The sequence below is a fragment of the Dipodomys ordii genome, unplaced genomic scaffold, assembly GCF_000151885.1.
Source record: "Dipodomys ordii isolate 6190 unplaced genomic scaffold, Dord_2.0 Scaffold65, whole genome shotgun sequence".
Taxonomy (NCBI): Eukaryota; Metazoa; Chordata; class Mammalia; order Rodentia; family Heteromyidae; genus Dipodomys; species Dipodomys ordii.
In genome coordinates, this window is record NW_012267281.1 from 4,462,019 (window position 1) to 4,483,923 (window position 21,905).

Genomic DNA, 21,905 nt, shown 5'->3' on the forward strand with positions numbered 1-21,905 from the left:
GCATGTACAATAAATGTATAACAAATATAAAAAATGACTATGCATGGGAAAAGCAGCACCATGAAGGAGAAGTCTTTTCAGAACCCAACCCTCACTAACCAGAGAATTGTAGAAAACAATTATTCTGTGCTCTCAGATCCACTGTTTCTGCATATACTACATGGATTAGGCTACAGATGCAAATAGATGACACAGATTAAAAGTTCTGAGGTCAAAGGAAAGCCCCCTTTCAGTTTTTTTTTTCTGACAAAACATTAACTTAGCATTTTTTGTACATCAGTGTTTTGCAACTTATTTTCAAATGTGGAAGTGGCTAGTTTTCTTCAACGGAACTTACATACACATGTATGAGTGTGCTTTTGAGATTTATTTCTATTATTTTATGATTCAACTTGGGAGCATAAAAATAATTCTGTATAGTCCTGATATAGTCTGTAGTCTTTCAAACTTATATATCACAATACTTTCACAATACTTATGCTGTAATGCAACGTTTAGATCAAATTCATTTTTTCAAGTGTGCTAATATATGAGAAAAAAGTCAACAGCAGTTTGAGGAAGAAGAACTTACAGATCAAATTTTTCTCATCTTCAGCTACATAGTTTTTAAAAATAAAACTTTTTTATTTCTAACTCAGTGGACAGGTTAGTTTTCTTAATGGACCATCTTTGTATTAGTTTGATAAAGAAATCTTAAAATATCAAAGGCTGGGATGGCGGCCCAACAACACAAATGAAATGCCTTTTCATAGTTCTGGAGGCTAAAATTCCAAAATCAAGGTGTTCCCATGGTTGGTTTCTTCTGTAACTTCTCTCCAGTCTTGTTCTCCTTGTATCTTCACGTGGTCTCTTCAGATTATTTTTGTGTCCTAATCATTTCTTCTTCTAAGAACATCATCCTTATAAGTTTAAGGGCCACCTTAACAACCTCATTGATACTTAATGATCTCTTTAAAAGGAGCAAATACAGCCATGTTTTGAAATACCGGGAGTTAGAAATTCAAACTACGGCTTTAATGTGACACAATTCAGTCTCCCTTTGAGAATTTCACACCATTGTGGGTAAGAAGGTAGACATAACTTTTGAGAAATGTTGGCATACATCTGGACATAATCTTGAGAAGTTAGTTTAAATTTCTCTGCCTCTGAGGTAATCAAGAGATGCTAGTTTGTTTCACTGCATAAATGTATTTCAAGTGTTGATGGGGATTTGAAGCTTTGTGTTTTCTATTTGTGATCTTGTTATATATTCTCTCATCATGATGCCACAGGGTAAACTTGACCTAAAGTCACCAGACTATCCTGCAGTCTCCCCATGCTACAATACAAACACAAAATACACTCATATGTGTGTACTCACAGAAACACAATGCTGACACCCTACAGCAATATCTCAGAGTTTTGGATCTAGGAATCAATCAGAGACATTTGTTTCAAATTCAGACTTCAAGGTTTATTTTATGCAGCTGTTGTCTGAAGAGTAATTGTTTACTTCCATCGGCAGACAGCAGTGCAAGCGTGTCTGCTGTCTCTCCAGTGTTTGATGTCTGAACTCCTCCTTTGGTTTCATGTATGCCCAGAGCTACATGTAGACACTGCCAGCCTTGCCCCCACCATTAGCCTGAAATCCTCCATGCCAACATTTCAATCATGGTGTCTTCGGATAATGCCTCGTAGTTCCTTTCATGAGGACATCTTTCCAGGAAAGCGCTGCTTCATTCCACACTCCTCCTGCTGGCCATCGTTGAACCCTGTTTACCTGCTTTTCATGAACTTTCTTTATCATTTACATTTATACTAATTCTTTTCATAGTTATCTATAAAGAATGATCATCCTTTTTGACCAGTGGCTTTATAGAAATGAATGACCAGTATTTTTTCAATGATTTATTTACTTCTTCTAATCCAGCTTCATGTTCACAGAAAAGTGGAAATTTCTAGACAAGCATCCCCAACAAAGTTGTAGATCTCTGAAGCATGAAAGTGCTTAAATTTCCTTGTAGATTTATGTTTTAACATGTTGTGTTTTGTGTTTGTGCTGGAATTAAATGAAATGCTAATTTCTTTTAAATGCAAGTGCAGAAAGATTGGACTTGGATTTAAAAATGGGTGAAGATGTTAGAATTCTGAAACTGTACTATAAAAGAAAAATAGGTATGAATGAAATACTGCTAAGGGGTATTTCAGAATATAGTGTTTTCATCCATTGTTTTTCATTTTGCTACTGCCATTCTTCATCAGTGAGATTCCTTGAGCTCTGGCTGAGACCTTATAGACTGGGGCCTGCTTTATAGACTGCCTAGCTACGTTAGCTCTCCAGAATCTGATACTTTCAAAGACCTTTGGTAGATCAGTTATTGCTCAGAAATCCTTGTGGGTATGATGGAACTTCATGCACTGAACAGAGAAAAGAGGAACAGATGGATACCATAAGAGAAAAGAAATTAAGTTGTTACTCATGCCACTTCTGAAGAAGTGTGCTACGTATGCTTTCTGCTCAGTGCCTTTTCTGGAATGTTTCCCACATTTAAGAAACTAAAAATAGGGCTAGAAAGATGGCTCAGCGGTAGAGTGCTTGCCTCGCATGCATGAAGTCCTGGGTTCAATTCCTCAGCACCACTTAAACAGAAAAAGCCAGAAGTGGCGCTTTGCCTCAAGTGGTAGAATGCTAGTTTGAGCTGAAGAGCTGAGGGACAGCGCCCAGGCCCAGAGTTCAGGTCCCTTGACTGATTTAAAAAAACAAAAAAAGGAAACTAAAAATACAGATTGGATTCCAAAATCCAAACCATTAATTCAAAGGAAACCAAGACAGTCCGTGTACCTTGGAAAAGGTGAAGGAAAAGCAGGAGGCTCTGTGTTGGCATAACTCTCCACTTTCCCTTTTCCCTCCCATCCTGCACCCCGAGAACATACCCACACAGAGAGGCTGAGGATTGAATTCACACCTCCTGACTGTGTTAAAAGGAAACAAAAAATGTTAAATAGCAATTGAGGTACAAAAACTAAAAATGAGATACAAAAAGCAAAGTTGAGTACATAATCTAATGCAAATGCTCTCTCAGAGTTTAGTAGATCTTATTTCCTTTTAAGGGAGGCTGGCTTGTCGACAGCTCCACATCTCACAGTTTGCTGTACGAGACAGCAAAACAGTCTCAAACTGGCAACTGCTACAGATTTCCATATTTTAAAGCTTTTGCCCTAATAAGCAAGGTCTCTTTGTCTTTCTGGGCCAGATTGTAAGAAACGGTTTCCTTTTGGCTCCACTGCTGTTGCGCATTCACTCTTCCTCAGTTGCTAACTTCTTCATTATACCATCTCCTAGGAAAGGGAGGAAAAGAGCTCATGTGTGCATACGTTGGCATATCTGTCAGGTATGCCTGCATGCATGCTCATGTATATGTTATGCATGTGAGTGTGTGTATAAATGCATGGCAGGGTTAAGGCAGGGGTTTGGCAGAATGGTGGAAGGATGGTGAGATGATGTAGGGAGGAAGTTGAGATGTGGGAAGTAGGCTTCCTAAACTTATCAAACAAGGACAGACTTCCAAAAAGGCTTCTTCCTCCACATTTTTGTTAAGTATCTTTAGGTAGATAATTACTTTTACGGCATCCTTGAAATGAGAGCATGCAAGTCACCAATTCTTTCCCTGACTACTAGGTAATCATACAATCCTTTCTTTCCCTGTAAAGCTATGAGGTGGAAATTTCCCAATTCTGGTGACTCATTTACTCATGCATTTAGCATGTATTTCTTGAATGTCTGCTTCATGACAGGCTTTCTTCGAGACACCTGGAATCTAGCAGTGACCAAAGACATAACCATCACTGTCCTTGTCTATGTTCACTCTTGATGTCACTGTACTGACTTAGCCTAATTCTGTCTTCTGAAAAATTCCCCCCTCGTTTCCTGATAGCTCTACACATGTTAGAAGATGTCATTTTCCCCACCTCTGGAATAAACATTGTCTAATATGGTTTTTTCTAAGACCCACTACATTAGCCATTCTCTGCTAATCTGTCATTGCTTCTTGCTGGGTGCCTCTACAAAGCCCATGTGGTTTGGGAACTCTGTCATCTCCCCTACAGCATGGCTGATTAGGACATGGTCAGACTGAGGGCAGCTCTTGGGGCTATAGTTCCAGATCATCATTCTCTTGTATTACCCTCAGTGTATGTGATAGAGGGGCAACATTGCCTGGTTTTGTCACTGTCATTTTTATAATGAGGTTAACCATGCAGCATGCAGTGGAAAGTTTGCTGTCAGGATTAACTGAGTTAGTACAAACAGAAACAAACAGGTGAGTAGTTGCTGGCCCAAAATAGAGTATGGCTCAGGAGATATAATAACTATTCTTCTGAATGTTAATTAACATTGGATATTACCTTTCTGTTTATGCACCTTATTGTTTTAGTGTCTCAAGCACACCATTGGTTTACTGAAGCTGAGAGCAATGAACGGTGCTCTGTTTGGTTTACAAATTCTTTTTGGCTCTGAGTAAATAACTTGGACAAAGTTGATTCTTTGCTAACCGAGCACACAAAATAGTTTTTTTGAAAATGCTAGTAGACAGAAAGTGAGAAGTGGTTCTCCTCCTGCTTTCCAATACAAATAGATCTGTTCCCTTTGCAATATTGTGTAATTTTAATGATTGATGTGGCCGTGCAGGATTTGTTGAGGAAATTGTTATGAAAAGCTGTTCACTTATTAAATAAAAATGCTGCGGAGACTTCTCTTCCTGCTGATAGAATAATGCCAAAGCTTTGGGTTTCTGATGTATTATAAACATGGTCACGACTAACTTTCAAATTCAAGACTTCCAAATTCTCTATCATCCTTCATGGAACTTTAACACTGATTTCTAGGATTTGTTTCCCCTGCTCATAATCTCTGTATTAAATGGTTGCTCTCTGCTTGAGAGCAAGAATGGCTAAGTAGGTGAGAAGCTATCATTACCCTGTAGCTTGAGAGGTGATGCAGGGAATTTCTGTCATTCCATCTCTCCGGAGAAGCTGGACAACAGGGGTCCAGGAGATACACTTAGAGGAGAGCAGAGCTCAGATGCTTGTGCCTTCCTTCATTGGAAATAGCTTTCAGATAGTTATTAGTAGCAATTCTAGGTATCCACTCAGACAGTACTCACTGGGCAAAGGTTTCTGAGTAGATGAAGAAACAGACAAGAAGATGAGTTTTGTACACAGTGTGAAGTAGTTTGTCAAACCCATGTGGCTCAGCTTTGAAGAATTCACTCATCATACATCTACTGTTCTGCTTAGTTGCCTTACAAAAATACATTTAAGGATATTTTTAGTGACCCTAAAGGAAAATGTGTACTAAACCAGTTTTTTTTAATTTTATTTTATTGTAAAGATGACAGAGGAGTTACAGTTACATGAATAAGGTAATGAGTACATTTCTTGTCGAGAAGTGTAACCGCCTCTTTTGGTTTTCTCCTAGTATCCCTTCCCTTCCCCTGTACTAAAACATTTAGGGCACCTTTTCCCCCATATTTTTTTCTATCAACTTCTGATTTGAACATTTCTATAATTTGAACATTTTCTATCATTCTTCCTTTGCTGAAGAAGCCAAATCCAACTATACTTGTACTGATATTTTATGGCTAATGCAATATCCTGATGGCAATCCAACATTCTCCAAAAGTCTTTTGATGCTATTTTTATGAAATAAGAATTCACTTTAATTTTAATAGATGCCCTTGATTCTATATTACCATACTTTTGACATACTATTTGTATATTTCAAACAAAGTAATAGCTGGAGAGTAAATTGAAATGGTCTGCTCTAAGTCTGACTGGCTGTGAAAATTCTGTGAATGAGTCAAATAGTCATTCCCCAAATCTTTTAAATTTAGGGAATTCTATGTCTACTTCCTGAAAGAATTAAGTCATAGTGTGTAGTGATCTAGCCCAATATATTAAACTTATGTATTAAATTTAGCATACAATTCTCCAAATATAAGATCTCTTTTATATACTTATTGATTTTTAGCAGCAATTATTTCCCCAATGGTATCTTGTAATAAAGAAATTGAAAGAGGGTCCTTATTAAATATTTATAAGCTGATTTAAAAGATTTAAAAGAAACATGGAATAATCTGGTTAATTTAACCAGAAACACTTAGTGATATGTGCTTACGGCAGAAATATTACCAAGAACATGAACACTTCATCCGGATTCTTATCTGAAAATAGCATAAGGGGCATCAACTATCTATAGCTAGAGTTTTAAAATCACCTTTAAATCACCACTAAAATACCTTCCAGTATGCCCTGTGCATGACAATTACCATTGGAAAATTCAGGGGAAAATGGCAGAGTAATTGCTTAATCTTGTCGGAAATACTTAGGCTCTCAGTTAGCTGGCAGCATAGTCACTCCTAATATTTGTGCTAATAAAAGTGCCTGGAAGTAATCTTCAGTGCCTTGTAAGATCTGCTGCCATTGACAGGTTAGCAGGGAATCCGAGGGTGAAGAGTGTGTGGCTGTCTGGGAACAGGGCTGAGCCTCTCAGGGATGCAGCAGCTCTCCGCAGGAGGCAGAGTAAGACAGCCTCAGGGTGCACACTGGCATTCTGGTAAGGTTTAAATAGAATCACTCAGGAACTAGGAATCCTGGAAAAACAGAGAACCAGGAAAGCTTTCCTGAAATGCAACAACAACAACAACAACAATAGAATCACTTGAATTCAGAATGGTGGCACTAAAGAACACATTGTTTTCCCCTTAAATAAGCACAGGAAATATTGCTTATTACCGCCTTTCACAATTATATAATTAATTAAAGAGATGTCACTACAATTTGAAAGGGTCAAAGCATAAAACATTTCATTTTGCAACTAAACATCTTTGTAAGTGATGAACAAGAAGGAATAATAGCTAATGCTTTGACCTTTTTTTTTTTTTTACTGTTGAATTCTTAATGATGTTGGGGACTATAGATCATAATGTGTCTTGGTTGTGTTAGGATTTTGTAATTCGATCTCATCATTACTTTACCAAAAGGGTATTTTTGTAAACCACGTATAGTTTTGTTTTGTTTTATAAAGTTTAGGATTATGGGTGTTTCATTTCAACCCAAATAATACTTGTTTATTCTGATTCTTAAGTAAGATAGCAAAGCAATGTGTTTTCCTTTGAAAGCTATTTAGGGATCATATTGAAATTCTCTTATAGACAGAAAGTGAATTCATATGCATTGAACAGCTCCCCTATGCAAAGCACAGTGATAAGCTGTTTTGAGTAAGGTATGATGATTATGCAGATATAAAGGGGGTTTTAATGTATTTGCAAGGAAAAGAGACTTGCAAATACACCATGTAATAAAAAAATTTAGTCAGGCACTGGTGGCTCATGCCTATAATCCTAGCTATTCAGGAGGCTGAGATTTTAGGATCATGATTCAAAGCCAGCCTGGACAGGAAAGTTCATGAGACTCTTCTCTCCAATAAACCACCAGAAAACTGGAAGTGGCCCTGTGGCTCAAGTGGTAGAGCACTCACTTTGAGCTGAAGAGCTGAGGGACAACGTCCCAGGCCCAGAGTTCAAGCCCCACGACCCCCCCCCCAAAAAAAAAATTTAAAGCCATTTTATAGTTTCACTTCTCTTTCTCATCAACAGTGACTAGGAAAGGATAGGTGTGACACCTATCCTTACACTTCACAGGGGTCATGCTAACACTCCTATAAGAGAAGACAGCTTAACAAGCAAGAAAGCACATGAATACACATATTTTCAAAATTTTATATAAGGTAGCAGCCTTCAGAAATGAAGACTAAAGACCCAGGGGCATCTGATTACTTTTGTGCCTATGATCCATGGGTTGTACAGTCACATAGCAAGCCATGAACAAAAGTAGGTGACCAAGTGACAAAAGCCCAGGAGACACCCCTGCAGGGCCAGGCTGGGACTCTCCCTGGCTTCTCTGTGGAGCACTGCTTCCTCTAGGTTCAGACCAGGATCTTGCACTCAGGCAAAGTGCAGAGAGTGACTTCCGGTTGTATGGTTTGTTTAGAAGATAGTTATTCTAGCTTCCCTAATCTACTTTAGAGAAGAGACTCACTTCCAGGGAAGAAGAAAAGTGGGAGGCAGAGACACAGGAGCAGGTCACAGAGAACTTGCTTCTGAGGCCCTCCTGTCTCCTCTAGTGCATACTCTTTACCTGCCTAAGGGCCAGGCTTTAGGGAATAATCAGCTTAGCCCCTCCCAACAAGAGCAAGTTGTTTTTGAGGGTAAAAGCTATTTATTTTGTGAGGCTCTCTCCCTTGTGTCTAAAGGTGTAAGGTGCTGCTAGGCAGAGCGGTAGTGGACAAGCCAGGCTAACATGGACGCCACAGTCAGGAGGAGCACACACAGTCAGAAGGAACACACACCAGGGGTAGAAGGATGGGTGCTTAACTCTGAAATAGCTGGAGCCAAGGTACACTCACTATCTGGGGTTTTCAAGGTAGCGCCAGGTCAGTTCACAATGGAAATTGAATTTCCCCCTCCATTGTAAGAAGGAATATCGGTCCAATTTTCCTGTCTCTAGTTTGAGTTGTCATTTTCCTTACTGTCCTTACCTTACCCTTTCTCTTCAGTCTTTTTGGAAGAGGTTCTGGGCTTGGTTTATTTTTGTGGCTGGATTATATGACAATTTATAGCTTTGGGCAAACTATTCACAATACTATTTTCTACTTCTAGGAGTGCCAAGATCTAATTAGATCTGCCATGTTTTTCCACAAAATATATATTCTAGAAAGTTGTTTTTATCCCGCTAAATATGTGCACATTTTTCTAAGCTAATTGAAGAGTGACATTTAAGAATGCACATTGATGTCCAATTAATATCAATATTTATGTGTATATCAATACAGTATCTACAATATAATACTTTGGCATATTTTCTGTATAAAAATGAGACTTATTTTACATTTTCTAACTTAAAATAGTGATTAAAATGCATATATTATTTCATGGTGTGTCCTGAATTCTCCTTTCTTACATCTGCATATTGCACGAAAAAATATGACAGTGATTGATTTAATTGAACCCATTTCTGAGTGTTTTAATTTAAAATGTTGGGTATTTTTCTTCTGTACCTGAAGGCAGTTGCACTGATTTGCATTTCTTTCAGTTCTGAGTGTTGAGGGTAATATATTATGAAAATTTTTTTTGCTTAGATATGCTTGTACATTAGCTTCCATTATTTCTATTTTAATTAATATCAGAAAGCATAGTTATTCCAGAATTTCATGTGAGTATCTCTAAAAAGGTTATAATAAAATGAGATAGCATGGAAAATAGAAGGCAGAAGACAAATGGGAATAAAATGGAATTAAGACAAAAGAGACTCAACTTATCTTACTTCTTACCCCATTAGTTTAATGAAGATACCAGAGTGTGTCTAAAAGTATGTTTGCTTCACATAACGTAATATATCTACTGTTCTATATTTCAAGGTATAATTCTCACTTAGGGTGAGGATCTCTCTAACTCTGGTTCTCACAGTAGATCTGTATCTGAGATGGTTTTAACATTTTAAGCTTGTCTTGGGGGTTTTGTCCCTGCTAGCCATTGAATGGTTTCCCGCGTCTCCCACTGACACTTTTTTTCTCTCATTAAGGACATGAAATACCACACAGGTGAGCTCACCGATAGCACATGGTAGCCTGGCATTGAGATTCTGGTCCCCTTCCCTGTCTCAGTAGAGCTAGGAATGTTCTCTTGTTTCCACGTTTTTTGTGCTTCTGCTATGACAATTTGGATGTGTATTTCTGGCCTCAGGGGGGAAAGGTTTTGTTGTATTTTGCTAGGTTTTAACATTGGAGGAGCGATCTTAAACTATAAATAGCCACCTCCCACCACAGCTTGTTTTCTAAGTGATAAGGGTCATAGTGAGCATTTGCGTAACTGGACATAAAAATAAACTAATAAATGGAAGCCTTGACACTATAGACTAGTGTTTATTTGCCACTACTTGGACTTGTGATTGCAATATTATTTATAAGTATATGTGGGATATTTTTACTCAACAAAAGTTAGTATAGTATAGTTAAAATCTCTGTGTTTTCATGATAAAATTAGCTTGTCCTCATGAAATAATATTCAGTGAATAAAATGCTAGAGAGTAAATATTCTGATGATCATCACAAAATACTATATTTAACTATATTTAACATATTTCTTTTACATTTATTTTCTAATGGATATTATTTTTTGCATGGCTATGTTCCTGTTCTACCCATTTTTGGTCTGGGTGCTGTCCCTTAGCTTTTTAGCTCAAGGTAGCCTCTTAAGCGACAGCTCCCCTCCCGACCCTTTGATGTTTAATTAGAAGTAGTTTCGCAGATTTTCCTGCCCAGGCTTGCTCTGAACCACAATCCTCCTATTTCAGACTCCTGAGTCGTTATGACCACAGACATGGGCCACCGGCACCCAACTTGTTATTCATTTTGACTATTACTAGCAACATGAAAATTACGCTGTCACCATTCAATCACACATATTTATTGCACAGCTCCTATTTATTTAGACACTGAAGAGGTAATGATAAATGATGCTACACAGTTTCATTTTCTTCATGAAATGTACAGTCCATGTTGTGAGACAGATATTAATCATACAGTTGCACAAATAGGAATTAAATCATGAATGAAGAAAAAAACCTATGTGCTGTTAAATAGTAGTGACAGGTACTTGGAAGCATTCTGTATTGATTTCTGTACTTTTAAAATGTATTCATGTTTCAAAATGCCATGCTTTTCATGTATAAGAAATAGGTTAAACTTTTGATGAATGACATCACAAAATATCAGAGGGAGGAGGCTGCCTTTAGTCGAGATGTGAGGAGTTCATCTTTGAGACAGTGAAATGTGATGGACTTGGGAATGAGGAAAACATGAGTTAGGGAAAGATGTGTGTGTGGGAATGGGTTCGTACCTGCGCGGTTGTAGGGGGCATGCAGGCCAGGTGAGTGTTTTCCAGCCAGATAAAGGAGAACAGATTAAGTGAGGGTGAAATACTTGTAGGCAACCCACTGAGACATGAGTGAAGTTTCGTGAATGGGTTGAGTGGGCAGCGTGAGCAGGCCGGCAGAGAAGATGGGGCCTACTGCTGTGGGATGTGTATATAATGCATGGGGGTGAAGAGTCTCTGCATGATTCCAGATCTGATGCCTTTGGATGAACTACAGGCAGGAAGATCCTCTCTGAAAGGTCATCAGAAACTGGCAGTAAACACAGGAAAGGGAGAGGAAGGAAGAAGGTTGCAAAAAAGCAGCCTTAGGAACCAGAGAGTTTGTTAGGTAGTATGCAAATACAAGCTCTGTCTTTAGGGCACTGATGGTGTTCATAGAAAGGGTAAATTTACACGGGAGTGATAGCACCTTTGCCAGGAGGTGGTTGGGGGCAGATATACAGAGAAAACGGTACTGGAGGAAGTGTTAAACTTGCAGTACAGAGTGTGAGATTTCGGTGAAGATTTCATGGCATAGAAAATGCTCAGGATAGTGGACCCGTGAGGAAGTGGGGTGGATCTTAAAAGACCTTGGAAAAACTTCGATCCTTTCAAATCCCGCTGTGATGGCTTGGGGTCACATCCTCACTGCCTAGTGTTTGGGAGTGGGGTACAGACACAGTTCTGGCGCTGAGCTTTAAAATTCTACCATTGAAGTGTTGTTTGTTAGTTTGTTGATTCGCTTCTTTGACAGACTGGCTTGTGTTTTAAGTTCTGTGATGTTTTCCTTTAATACTTCAGTGTATGGAGGATGTGTGTCCTGTGTCTCATGGGCAGTACCAGAACTGAGTGATCCACCCCCTAAGCTGGTACTTAGTAGTTGTGCACCTTTAGTCAAATGATTTAATCACTCTGCCTATATTTCTTCATCCTAAAAGTCCCATTAAGTAGACTTGTAGTGAGGAGCCGAAGAATTCATCATAAAACTTTCAGAGAAGGATGTCTGACATGGAAGAAGAGCCCACAACATTGTTACACTTTCCTAAGATTAAAAACACCCAGTGTTGTGAAACTAGAGGGATCCAAATTTAAAGAGAATTTTGCAGTGGGATTTAGTTCTGTCGACTGAGGCATGGTGGGAAATTGCTCTCTGTAAGTGTACAGGTCTTGTTGGGGCAGAGTAGGGGTGCAGTGAGGGGGGGTTCTTCTTCCTGCTTTGCTTGATCTGGTAGACTCCACTCGATAAGGAAGAGCTCAAATGTAGGATTATTTAAAAGTTAGTGATGCCAGAACATGACAGTCTGATAGAAAACCTGCCAATCTCTGAAGTTGGTTTTTTTTTGTATGTTTTCATGTCAATTAAGGATTTCTCCCCCATCAGTTTGCTTGCATTTCTTTATGTCCATGATACCAGTGTTCAGAGCAGAGCATACAGCAGATGCAACAGACTCTGAAAAGTCTTCAGTAGACAGTAAGTTCTTAGCTAGTTAAGTCTTCCCAGGCGATGAGCAGACGATGGCCCAGCAGGATTCCTTTTACTGTAGCATGCTTTAGAGTGATAGAATCTGAGTACTGCAGGATGGGAAATAAAGGTATTCTATCTCTACTAGTCACTCCATATATTTTTTTTTGAAAAGCCTAGTCTTTAAAAAAAAGTCTAAATCTGGACTTGTTGAGCTACACTGATGGGTATTGTGTGTTCCAGAAGATCTTGTCCCAAACCCCACTCTCCATGTGGCTGATGGTTAGAGTGTAGTTGGACATTCAGCCGAACACTGATTGCTGTACTTTTTCATTGCTGAGAAGGAATCAAAAGCCCGAGGGTATTTCGTGTGAAGCAGCTCTGCCTTTGTTTCGTGTTTTGTGCTTGGAGCCCACTTGTCTTCATCTGTCCAGTTATTATGATGAGGCTGGGGCTCGAGTGGAGCAGCAGCCTGTAGTGTGGACAGGGTGCTTCCATCCATTTGCATGAAGCCTTCCTTCTGCCATTGTAGGGAAAACCCAGTTGCCATGGTGAGGGATAGAATGCTCCATGACAGACCCGACTCCTATTGGGGATGGCCTTAGAAAAGCTATAGGCAAATAATTATTTTCTAATATACAGCTGTCTCTATGGGTAGCACTTCACGGGGATGGGGGCTACTCTTGGTATGAGTCATCAAATAAGAAGTGTAGGATGTACGACTTTACCCTTTTGTTATCTTAACTTCCACTGGCTTCTGCCTCTCACCTATCACCAATCATCAGATTCTGAGATCGAGTGTGGCACTCAGGACTGTCATCCTACCTACCTAGAAGGCGGAGGTAGGAGGACTGCAGTCTGAGGCTACCCCCCTTTGAAAAGTTATCTCAGGATCTTATGCGAAAAACAAATTCCAAGCAAAAGAACCGGGGACCTGCCCCAAATGCAAGAGAGGCAGGGACTGCAGTAAGGCGTTCTATCCCTTCTACTGTAAACTCAGTAATAATACTATTCAGAACCTGTGCTGCGTAATTTGTCCTTGGCAATTATCCAAATGAGTACGTTTGTCTGTTTAATTTGTCTCCTTTGTTGAGTATGTTGCTTTAGACCTGATCTTTCTGCAGGGTTCTTATGTGGGTTTCTGGCTTTGTTTTGCCTTGGAGACTGAACCCAGAGACACACAGTCCTTCTGAGCAGGCAATCACTCTTGACTTCTTCCCCAGTTCAGAACTAGGGACTCCACTTCCATGTGTGTCGCGTCTAAACACCACAAATATTTCCATACAGGTTAGGGGGAGCTTCTTCTAGCAGGGCTTATTCTAAGGACGTGTATCAAAGGCCAACACGAATTTTTAAACCAGACAGGTTTCTCTTATTTGAGGGTTGTCAATTTAAATAAGAGAAAAAAGGAAAATTCTGCTTAAATGCCTTTAATGTGAGTATCTTAGTGTTCCAATGTGGCAAGATTCCTCACCTGTGATCGGGAATACTTCTATGAATTACAGTTTAAATATAAGTTAAGTTTGCAGCTTGATTTGGCCATTTTAATAAATAATACCAGCACACAGGTATTAGTTTCTATTTTGCTGTAGCTCACAGATGCGTCTTTCTATTCCTTCTATGACATATGTACTCCAGCTTGCAGGATATATAGGACAAATAGTGTAAGTGTTATAAAATCTATGGGCTACTTCTAGAAAATGTCCTCTTATGAGATGAAAAGAAGCGGAAGAAGAAAAGCAAAGGAAGGTCTGTGCTAACACATGTTGAGGCTTACCATCGCTGTGCTTGCTTTGCAGATCCCCAGCTCAAGGGAATAGTGACCAGGTTGTATTGCAGGCAAGGCTACTACTTGCAAATGCACCCCGATGGAGCTCTCGATGGAACGAAGGATGACAGCACGAATTCCAGTAAGTGATCACCTCTGGCCTGGCCTCTGTTACCCCAGTCTGGAGAAGATACCTGGCTCTTTAAATAACCGTTAAAGGCACATTTGCAAAGACTTCCTTATGTTGGTTTCTCTCTACAGACTTTACACTCTAGAGTGCCATTTAAATGTTACTAAGACCAGATGATGGCAATGTAAATGCAGAAGTTTCAGGAGCATTATACATTAAGAGACCTATTTTTCTCTCCCCATGATTGTCCTATCTAGAAAAATCAGTTACTTTTAATCTTGTTATCACAAATGTAAAATGGTGTTAGTGTATCAACATAAAAACAGATGTTGCTTTTGAATGTAATATTTTATTAGCTTCTTAATAATACCCAGGGAAATTTAAAGGATAGGTGAATCAATGAACAGAAATATAATTTTAAAATTCTTTGCAATTGATAAGCAAAGAGAATATCTCCCTTTTAGAGAGGATATGTAGGCAGTGTACCTCTAAACACACTTATGCAGTGTTTAACCAGTTTACAGAATCAAGTCGAGGTAAATTATTTAATTAAAAATATGTACATATTAGCTTACATTCATGTGTGCATATTCTTTTAATACTGTGTGTGTGTGTGTGTGTGTGTGTGTGTGTGTGTAAGTACTGGAGCTTGAAGTCAGGACACTGTCCTTTGACTTTTTTGTTTTACTCAGGGCTAGTTCTACCACTTGAGCCATAGCTCCAATTCTGGCTTTTTGTTAGTTAATTGGAAATAAGATTCTCACAGACTTTCTTGCCTGGACTGGCTTCACTCTGCAATCCTCAGATCTCAGCCTCTTGAGTAGTTAAGACTTTTGTTCATACTGACACATGATTCCTTCCAGTTTAATGTAAATTCTCACAATACACCTGTTATTTACTATTATTGTCAGGGTGCTTTATTAGAAGTATTTCTAGTTTTTCTTTCTACCCATTTATTATTTATTCTTCATAGATAGAACCTCAGTCCATGAAGAGAAAATTAGAATATGTACAATAAAATTTTAGTTACTTTGGATTTCAAATTCTAGTAATGAAATTTTCAGTAACAGATTCTGAGACTAGCTCATTATGTAACGTGCACTATACTTATGTGTGCTATTTCTATGTGAAATATCAATGCTTTTCTAACCATTTCTATGGATTTTTGGTACTGATTACATTTTTCTTTCATTTTTAATATTTTTCTTTATTTAGCTTCATTTTCTCTTCAATTTCTAGTCCCTTCTATATCTCTCTTAATTTTTAATACATCTTTTACCATTTTCTCAGTGATTTATTGCTGCTGTATTTTCTCTTCATATTTAGGAAAAGAGAAGATAAAATTCAAGCACAGTGAGAGAGATTTCTATTTTTAAGAACTATGTCAAATGTTGTTCATACTTATTGGGATTTTGTTATTAGGGTGGGTATTTTAAAATGATTAGTACTTTAACATCAGTGACCTAGAAAAGGTATTAGCTCCTTATGGCTCAAACTAATATGTTTTCTTTTGCCACTTAAAATCCTTCCAAAAAGCATTTTTGTTTAATTATTTCTTTCAGTTGTTAGGAGGCATGGAACTCAGAAATACATGGAGTCTGATGTCTTAAGTATTCTCTGATTACCTTTGTCCAAAGTCTAATTGAACATGAGAACTAGATTTCCATAACTTCTTATTGCTTGAGCTTTGATGATCAAAAAGCTTTACCATCTCACCCCTACTGTGATAACCTTTTCTTCTGTTTTAAAAAGTAGAAAATCATCCACAGCTAAAGGAAAATGCTACACCATGGGACTGCTTAGAAAACTAATTTTCTTCAAACAATGATTTTATGAATTTTCTTTGACACTTTTCTTTCATCTTTTGAGGGCAGATCGTAAGGGTTCATGCTAGACAAATTGTACGCCCTCCATGTGGAGAATCAATGTCACATTGAGAATTATCATGAAGACATTGTCTGTTAACAGCCTATCCCTTTTAGAACTGAATAAACACCATGGTATTTTCTAAGACATTCACTGCTGGTGTCGACATTATATACATGTGCACATATTTGGGTCTGGTTAGCTGAAGAATATAAAAATGAAACTGGAAAGCTGAGGTCCTAAAAGATGCTCTGCTTCCTCTTCCCTAAATGCCTGTGGCATTTTCTTCCAGTTCTATATCTCTACTAGAAGAAATGGGATCCGTCTTCAATGTTTGTCTGCTTCAAAATCTGCTGCTAAGAAACAGTCCTAAGGACACAGCACAGCTGCCCCTGTCTGAGAGCAGAGAACAGTCAAATCAGAGTCCCACCAGGAAGTCTTGAATTCCTATGAATATGTCTGGCCCACAGCTTCTTTTCTTACACATTACTTTTTGTAGTGTACGCACTCTAAACCGAAGTGGTTAGTTTTGTTACCATCTCAACATTTGCAAAAATTTTGAAGAGTGAGATCAAAGTGCTTTTTTCAGGATTCTACTCCAATTGTAGACATATAAGATATAATGAAAATTGGCAGGATCATAGCAGATTTGTAAAAGCAACAGGAACTATTAGTGAACTCCGCTTCTGTGTACAGCCACCCCTTTCAATCAAAACCCATCAGTTTCAGGATAAACTTTAAGATTGTCTTTTCCTCTGGCTAATTAAGATAGCCTTTGGAATCTTAGGAGAACCATTAGCAATGAAAAGGTTTATTTTTTGTGCTTTTTTATTTTAGAAAAATAAGTGTGTACTAGAAATGCTGACATTTCCACGCTGCCATGATACTTAAACATAGAATATTTCTCCTCAAGGGAAAATCTTCCAAGTGTAACTAAGTGCAACTAATACACACATCTTAATTAGAAGCCTTTGTGATTTGAGGAAGGGGTGAGAAAATAATTCATAAATAACTGGCATTGTAAAATAATTCCCTGAATACATTAGTTATATGCGAATAGGGGAAAACAAGGAAAAATAATCTAAAACTCACCCAGATATCATCCTAGAAGTCACCAGAGGGTAACACCGGAGACCTGAACTTTCAAATCCCATGATCTAAGATTGGTAGCAGGATAAGGCTGCATATGAATGCACTAAACCCACCCACCTCCTTGTCAGCGCCTCAGCATAGATCATGAGGGGTAACAATTGACATCTCCCTACTATAGGGTTTCAGGATGGCTGTTCTCACTTAGATGGAACATCTCATTAACTTTATAAAAAAGTTCCTTATCCCTAAATTCTGCTCCAGAGGATTATGATTTAATTGTCGGATGCTGGGGCTGGCCATTTTATTTTATGAACATAGCCAGTTTTAATAATGTGTCAGGATAGAATAAACAAAGCCACAGAAATATCTTTATCCTTCTCTCTCCCCTGGGCTTTGTGACATTGCTTTATAACTACCTAGATTTTGAAGACAGCAGAAAAATACGGTAGCTCAATGAGCACATCTGTCACTAGCACACAAGTCTAGCACGATCAGCTCTGAGGGTCTTCCACATCACAGTGGTTCGATGGACCTTCCTTCTATCAACATTCTGGGGATTATAATAACGTATTTTGTAATCTAAATTTCTAACCAAATTCTGGAAAAATACTATCATTTTTTCATACTGGTTAAATGTCTATAAACATGGACTACCTTCTAGAATTTTAGACTAACTTCTAAATATGGGCATTTTTAATGTTCATTCTAGAATTCCTCTAGAATTTATCTATTTCCTGTACTACACTGTTTCAGGAGGTAGAATCACCATCTGCAATTGTCCCATTCAGCTTATATGAAGTATAAGGCACCTGAAAATACAGCAGTATAGAAAGGTGCAAATAATTAGGTTAGAATTATTAGGTTAGGTTCGTGTAGATAGGGTACATTGACAGGCAAATGATGACATTTTTACATTAAAATTTTGCACAGAATAGGCTTCATTCTATGGTATCCTTTCAAGACATAAGGGAGATGGGGGTATTTCAGGCATTACAATAAAAGTGAGCATAAAGAAGCAGTACTGGGCTACAACGGCAAGGTGCATCCCGGTCCTCACATTTAAAATAAAAAATAGTAATGAGGTTACCATAACTCCTCAGACCCCAGGAGAAGACAGCCCAACAATAGTTTGCAAAATGAAAACTAATTTTAACAAAATGAAGCCAGGTGCCGGTGGCTCACGCCTGTAATCCTAGCTATTCAGGAGGCTGAGATCTGAGAATCACGATTCAAAGCCAGCCCTGGCAAGAAAGTCCTTGAGACTCTTATCTCCAATAAACCACTAGAAAACCGGAAGTGGCCCTGTGGCTCAAGCGGTAGAGCGCTTGCCTTGATCTGAAGAGCACAGGGACAGCACCCAAGCCCAGAGTTCAAGCCCCATGGCTGACAAAAAAACAAAAACAAAACAAACAACAACAACAACAAAAATGACAATTACAAGCATTCTTGCATTCAGCATGCCATGGCATGCTGTATTCCCTCCATTATTTGAGAGGCACAGACATCGTAGGGCCTTGGGAACAGTAACATATAATTACTGGAAGAGAGGGTATAACTTTCTTCACCCTATTAAAAGAAAACATGTCCCTGAGAACAAAATAAAACACGATTCATGAAGTCACTTTTTAATTATGCACCGAGGAGACCCAGAGAAGGAAGTTAAAATGGCCCAAAAGTTCAAGAGATTTGTGAGACCAATGCCTGAAGTTAAGATATTTTACTTAAGTAGTTATATCCACATCTAGTATTTACAATGCCTGTTCTAGCCTGGTTGTATTGCTTGGTATTAGATATGACATTAAAAAAGAAAAACCAATAGAGTAGGGACAGATAATGAATCTATCAATGAATCTATAACAAAAATCAAAAGAAAACATGAAGTAGTTTTGATTAGGAATGGTGCTAGAAGACTCCGCAAACAGTATGCAGGTAACACTGGCTCAGAAATGCATTAAACTCATGTTAAAAGTACCAATATCAATACCCCAAATAAAGTACTGGATATAACATTACCATCTGCACTGGGTGAAAATACATTAAAAAATGATTTATTAGCAAGGTAATCAATAAAACATGAAAATATGTTCTTATCTATTAGGTAAAATATTGAGCACTTTTTCTCATAATTTTTATTCATTGTTTTATAAAAGTAAAGAAAAATTCTATCCCTAAAGTTTGTATGTCATTTAGTTGGGTACTTCTTTGATTTTTAAATGTATTCTTATTATCTTTAAGTAGTTGCACAAAGGAGTTGTCATTCACTGAAGCAGTTCATGAATACAGTGCATCTTGACCAATTTATTCTCTTAACATTCTCACCCACCCCTCCCAACCCACCCCTCCTACCACTCCTTCCCTTGGCCCCGTCCTTGAGCTCCGTGGCTCAAGGCAAGTGCTCTACCACTTGAGCCACAGCGCCACTTCCTGTTTTCTGATAGTTAACTGGAGATTAGAGTCTCTCAGACTTTCCTGCCCGGGCTGGCTTTGAACTGTGATCCTCAGATCTCAGACTCCTGAGTAGCTAGGATTACAAGCAAGAGCCACCGGCACCTAGCTCTCTTACTTAATTTTAGGTTATGAATTGAGTTTTTTGTTTTTTTTTTTGCATTTAACAAAGCAGTTTATGGGTACAATGCATCTTGATGAGGGTTGTCACTGTATCCTTACCGCAGCCCTTTGTCCCACCCCTTCAATTCTGTGGCAGATACAGTGAATTCCTGCCTGCATTCTCCACCTTTCCCCTTTGTTCTTCTAGTCATTTACCCTTGGCTTCACCCTCCCCTCTCACAAGTATCCATTTCCTGGTACAGATGTATATCTTTTTCTGGCTTATCTGGCACTTGAAGAAGAGGGTTCTCGAAAGGAAATTTCAATTTGGAGTTACCTCTCTAACTTCTGGCCTACAGAATGTGGCAATGGCAAATGATACCTTCTACAGGCAAGAGGAGAATAGATGTGTGGCACCTCAGATTCTGCTCTTGACAATCTTCCTGCTGATTTCTTTTGGAATCTAATGGTGTCAGAGGCTGAGAAGCAGAAGTAGGCTTGGTTCTGTTCTTATCCCACCTGTTCTTCAGAATGCTCTAGGCAAGACTGCTAAGCAGATGTACACATTAAAACTCAAGTGCTAATTTTACCTGTGGCAGAAACTTCTTCATTCTAAAGAGAATTCTGAAGTCCTTTAATTGGAACTTCTCGGAGAGAGAGATGATATTTTGTAAATAAGAGAAATGAGAGAAAAAGATGGTATTACAATGCTCTGCTTCTTGGCACCCATGGGTGACAGACTGCCTTTGTCTTTACAGCACTGTTCAACCTCATCCCAGTGGGACTACGTGTCGTCGCTATCCAGGGAGTGAAGACAGGGTTGTATATAGCCATGAATGGAGAAGGCTACCTCTACCCATCAGTAAGTACCATCCCGGCTGCTGGCTCTCTGCTCAGTAGTTGTAAAACAAAAACGAAACAGAAAAATACCCCAAGCCAAAACAACAATAGCAACCTCAGAGTGACAACAAGACAAATCAACACACTCTGTTGCTTCAGCTGGCTCATAGTTGGTCTTTCTTAAAAAAATTGTAAGAGCTGCAAATTCATTACTCATCCATGTGTGGCAATATGGATATATGTACAGAAAGAGGAATGTAGTTCTTGGGCTACGTGTTTGTCATATTTAGAGAGATATATTACTGTCTGTTACTATGTGTGTGTGTCATATTCAGTTCAGAGAAAATGATCAATTTTGAAGAGCTGATGTTAGTTTTCTTCTTAACTATCTACTTAGAAATACCGTAGAGAATGTCTTAAAAGTATTTTAGAAAAATTACTATCCAGTATTTCTCCATTTTATTAACTTATTTTGAATTTACATAATGTTTGCAAACATTTGTGGGTCATCATATGGTGCTCTGATTGATACAGGAATTGTAGAAAGTTTTAGTCAAACTGATTTGCACTTCCATCATTATCTTTGTGTAGGGCGGTATTAAAATCTATTTGTTAATCGATTTTGAGATATGCATTATTGTTAACTATTAATTATGGCCACCATGCAGGATGATAGTTTGCTAAAACTTGTTTCTCCCCGCTGACGGAAATGTTACACCCTGCTGGAAGTGGGGATCAAACCCCAGACTTCATGCTTTCTACACAAGCATTTTACCACTTGAGCTGGGTTCACTGATGTTTCTCTTTTTATTTCTTTTTTATTTTTATTAAATTAACTTTGCCCTGAATGACCTTAAATTCACAGTCTTCTTATGTCTCTCTCCCAAATAACTGGGATTACGGGCACATATCACTTAGCCTGGTTATTTTCTACATGTTAATCTTCACCATCTCTCTCTCTCTCCCTGTCTCTCCCATTTCTCAACTTCTAGTAGCCACCTATTTAATCTCCTGCTCAATATAATTACATTTTTAGATTTCACATGAAATAAATATGTGATCTCACTTATGTAGAAGCTAAAAGTTTTTTTTAAAAATGAAAGAAATATTAAGATGTGGATTAATATTCTTAAAGAGGGAAAAAGGAAAGCATGCTACTACCTAAGATGAATATATAGCACATTGTGAGTTGGAGCAAGATAGAATTTCCTCTGCCTCATTTAGGATAAAAAAGTGTCAATAAAGATCATT

General features: G+C 38.3%; 1 protein-coding gene across 2 annotated transcripts in view; it reads left to right on the forward strand.

Moving 5' to 3' along the window:
* Fgf14 (fibroblast growth factor 14) overlaps positions 1-21,905 on the forward strand; it is a 525,394-nt gene that overhangs the window by 389,778 nt on the left and 113,711 nt on the right. For both annotated transcript variants that reach the window (XM_013022983.1, XM_013022984.1), the window contains exons 2-3: positions 14,211-14,321; positions 20,573-20,676. In XM_013022983.1, coding sequence (XP_012878437.1) covers positions 14,211-14,321; positions 20,573-20,676 — 215 coding nt within the window. The remainder of the gene's footprint in view (positions 1-14,210; positions 14,322-20,572; positions 20,677-21,905) is intronic.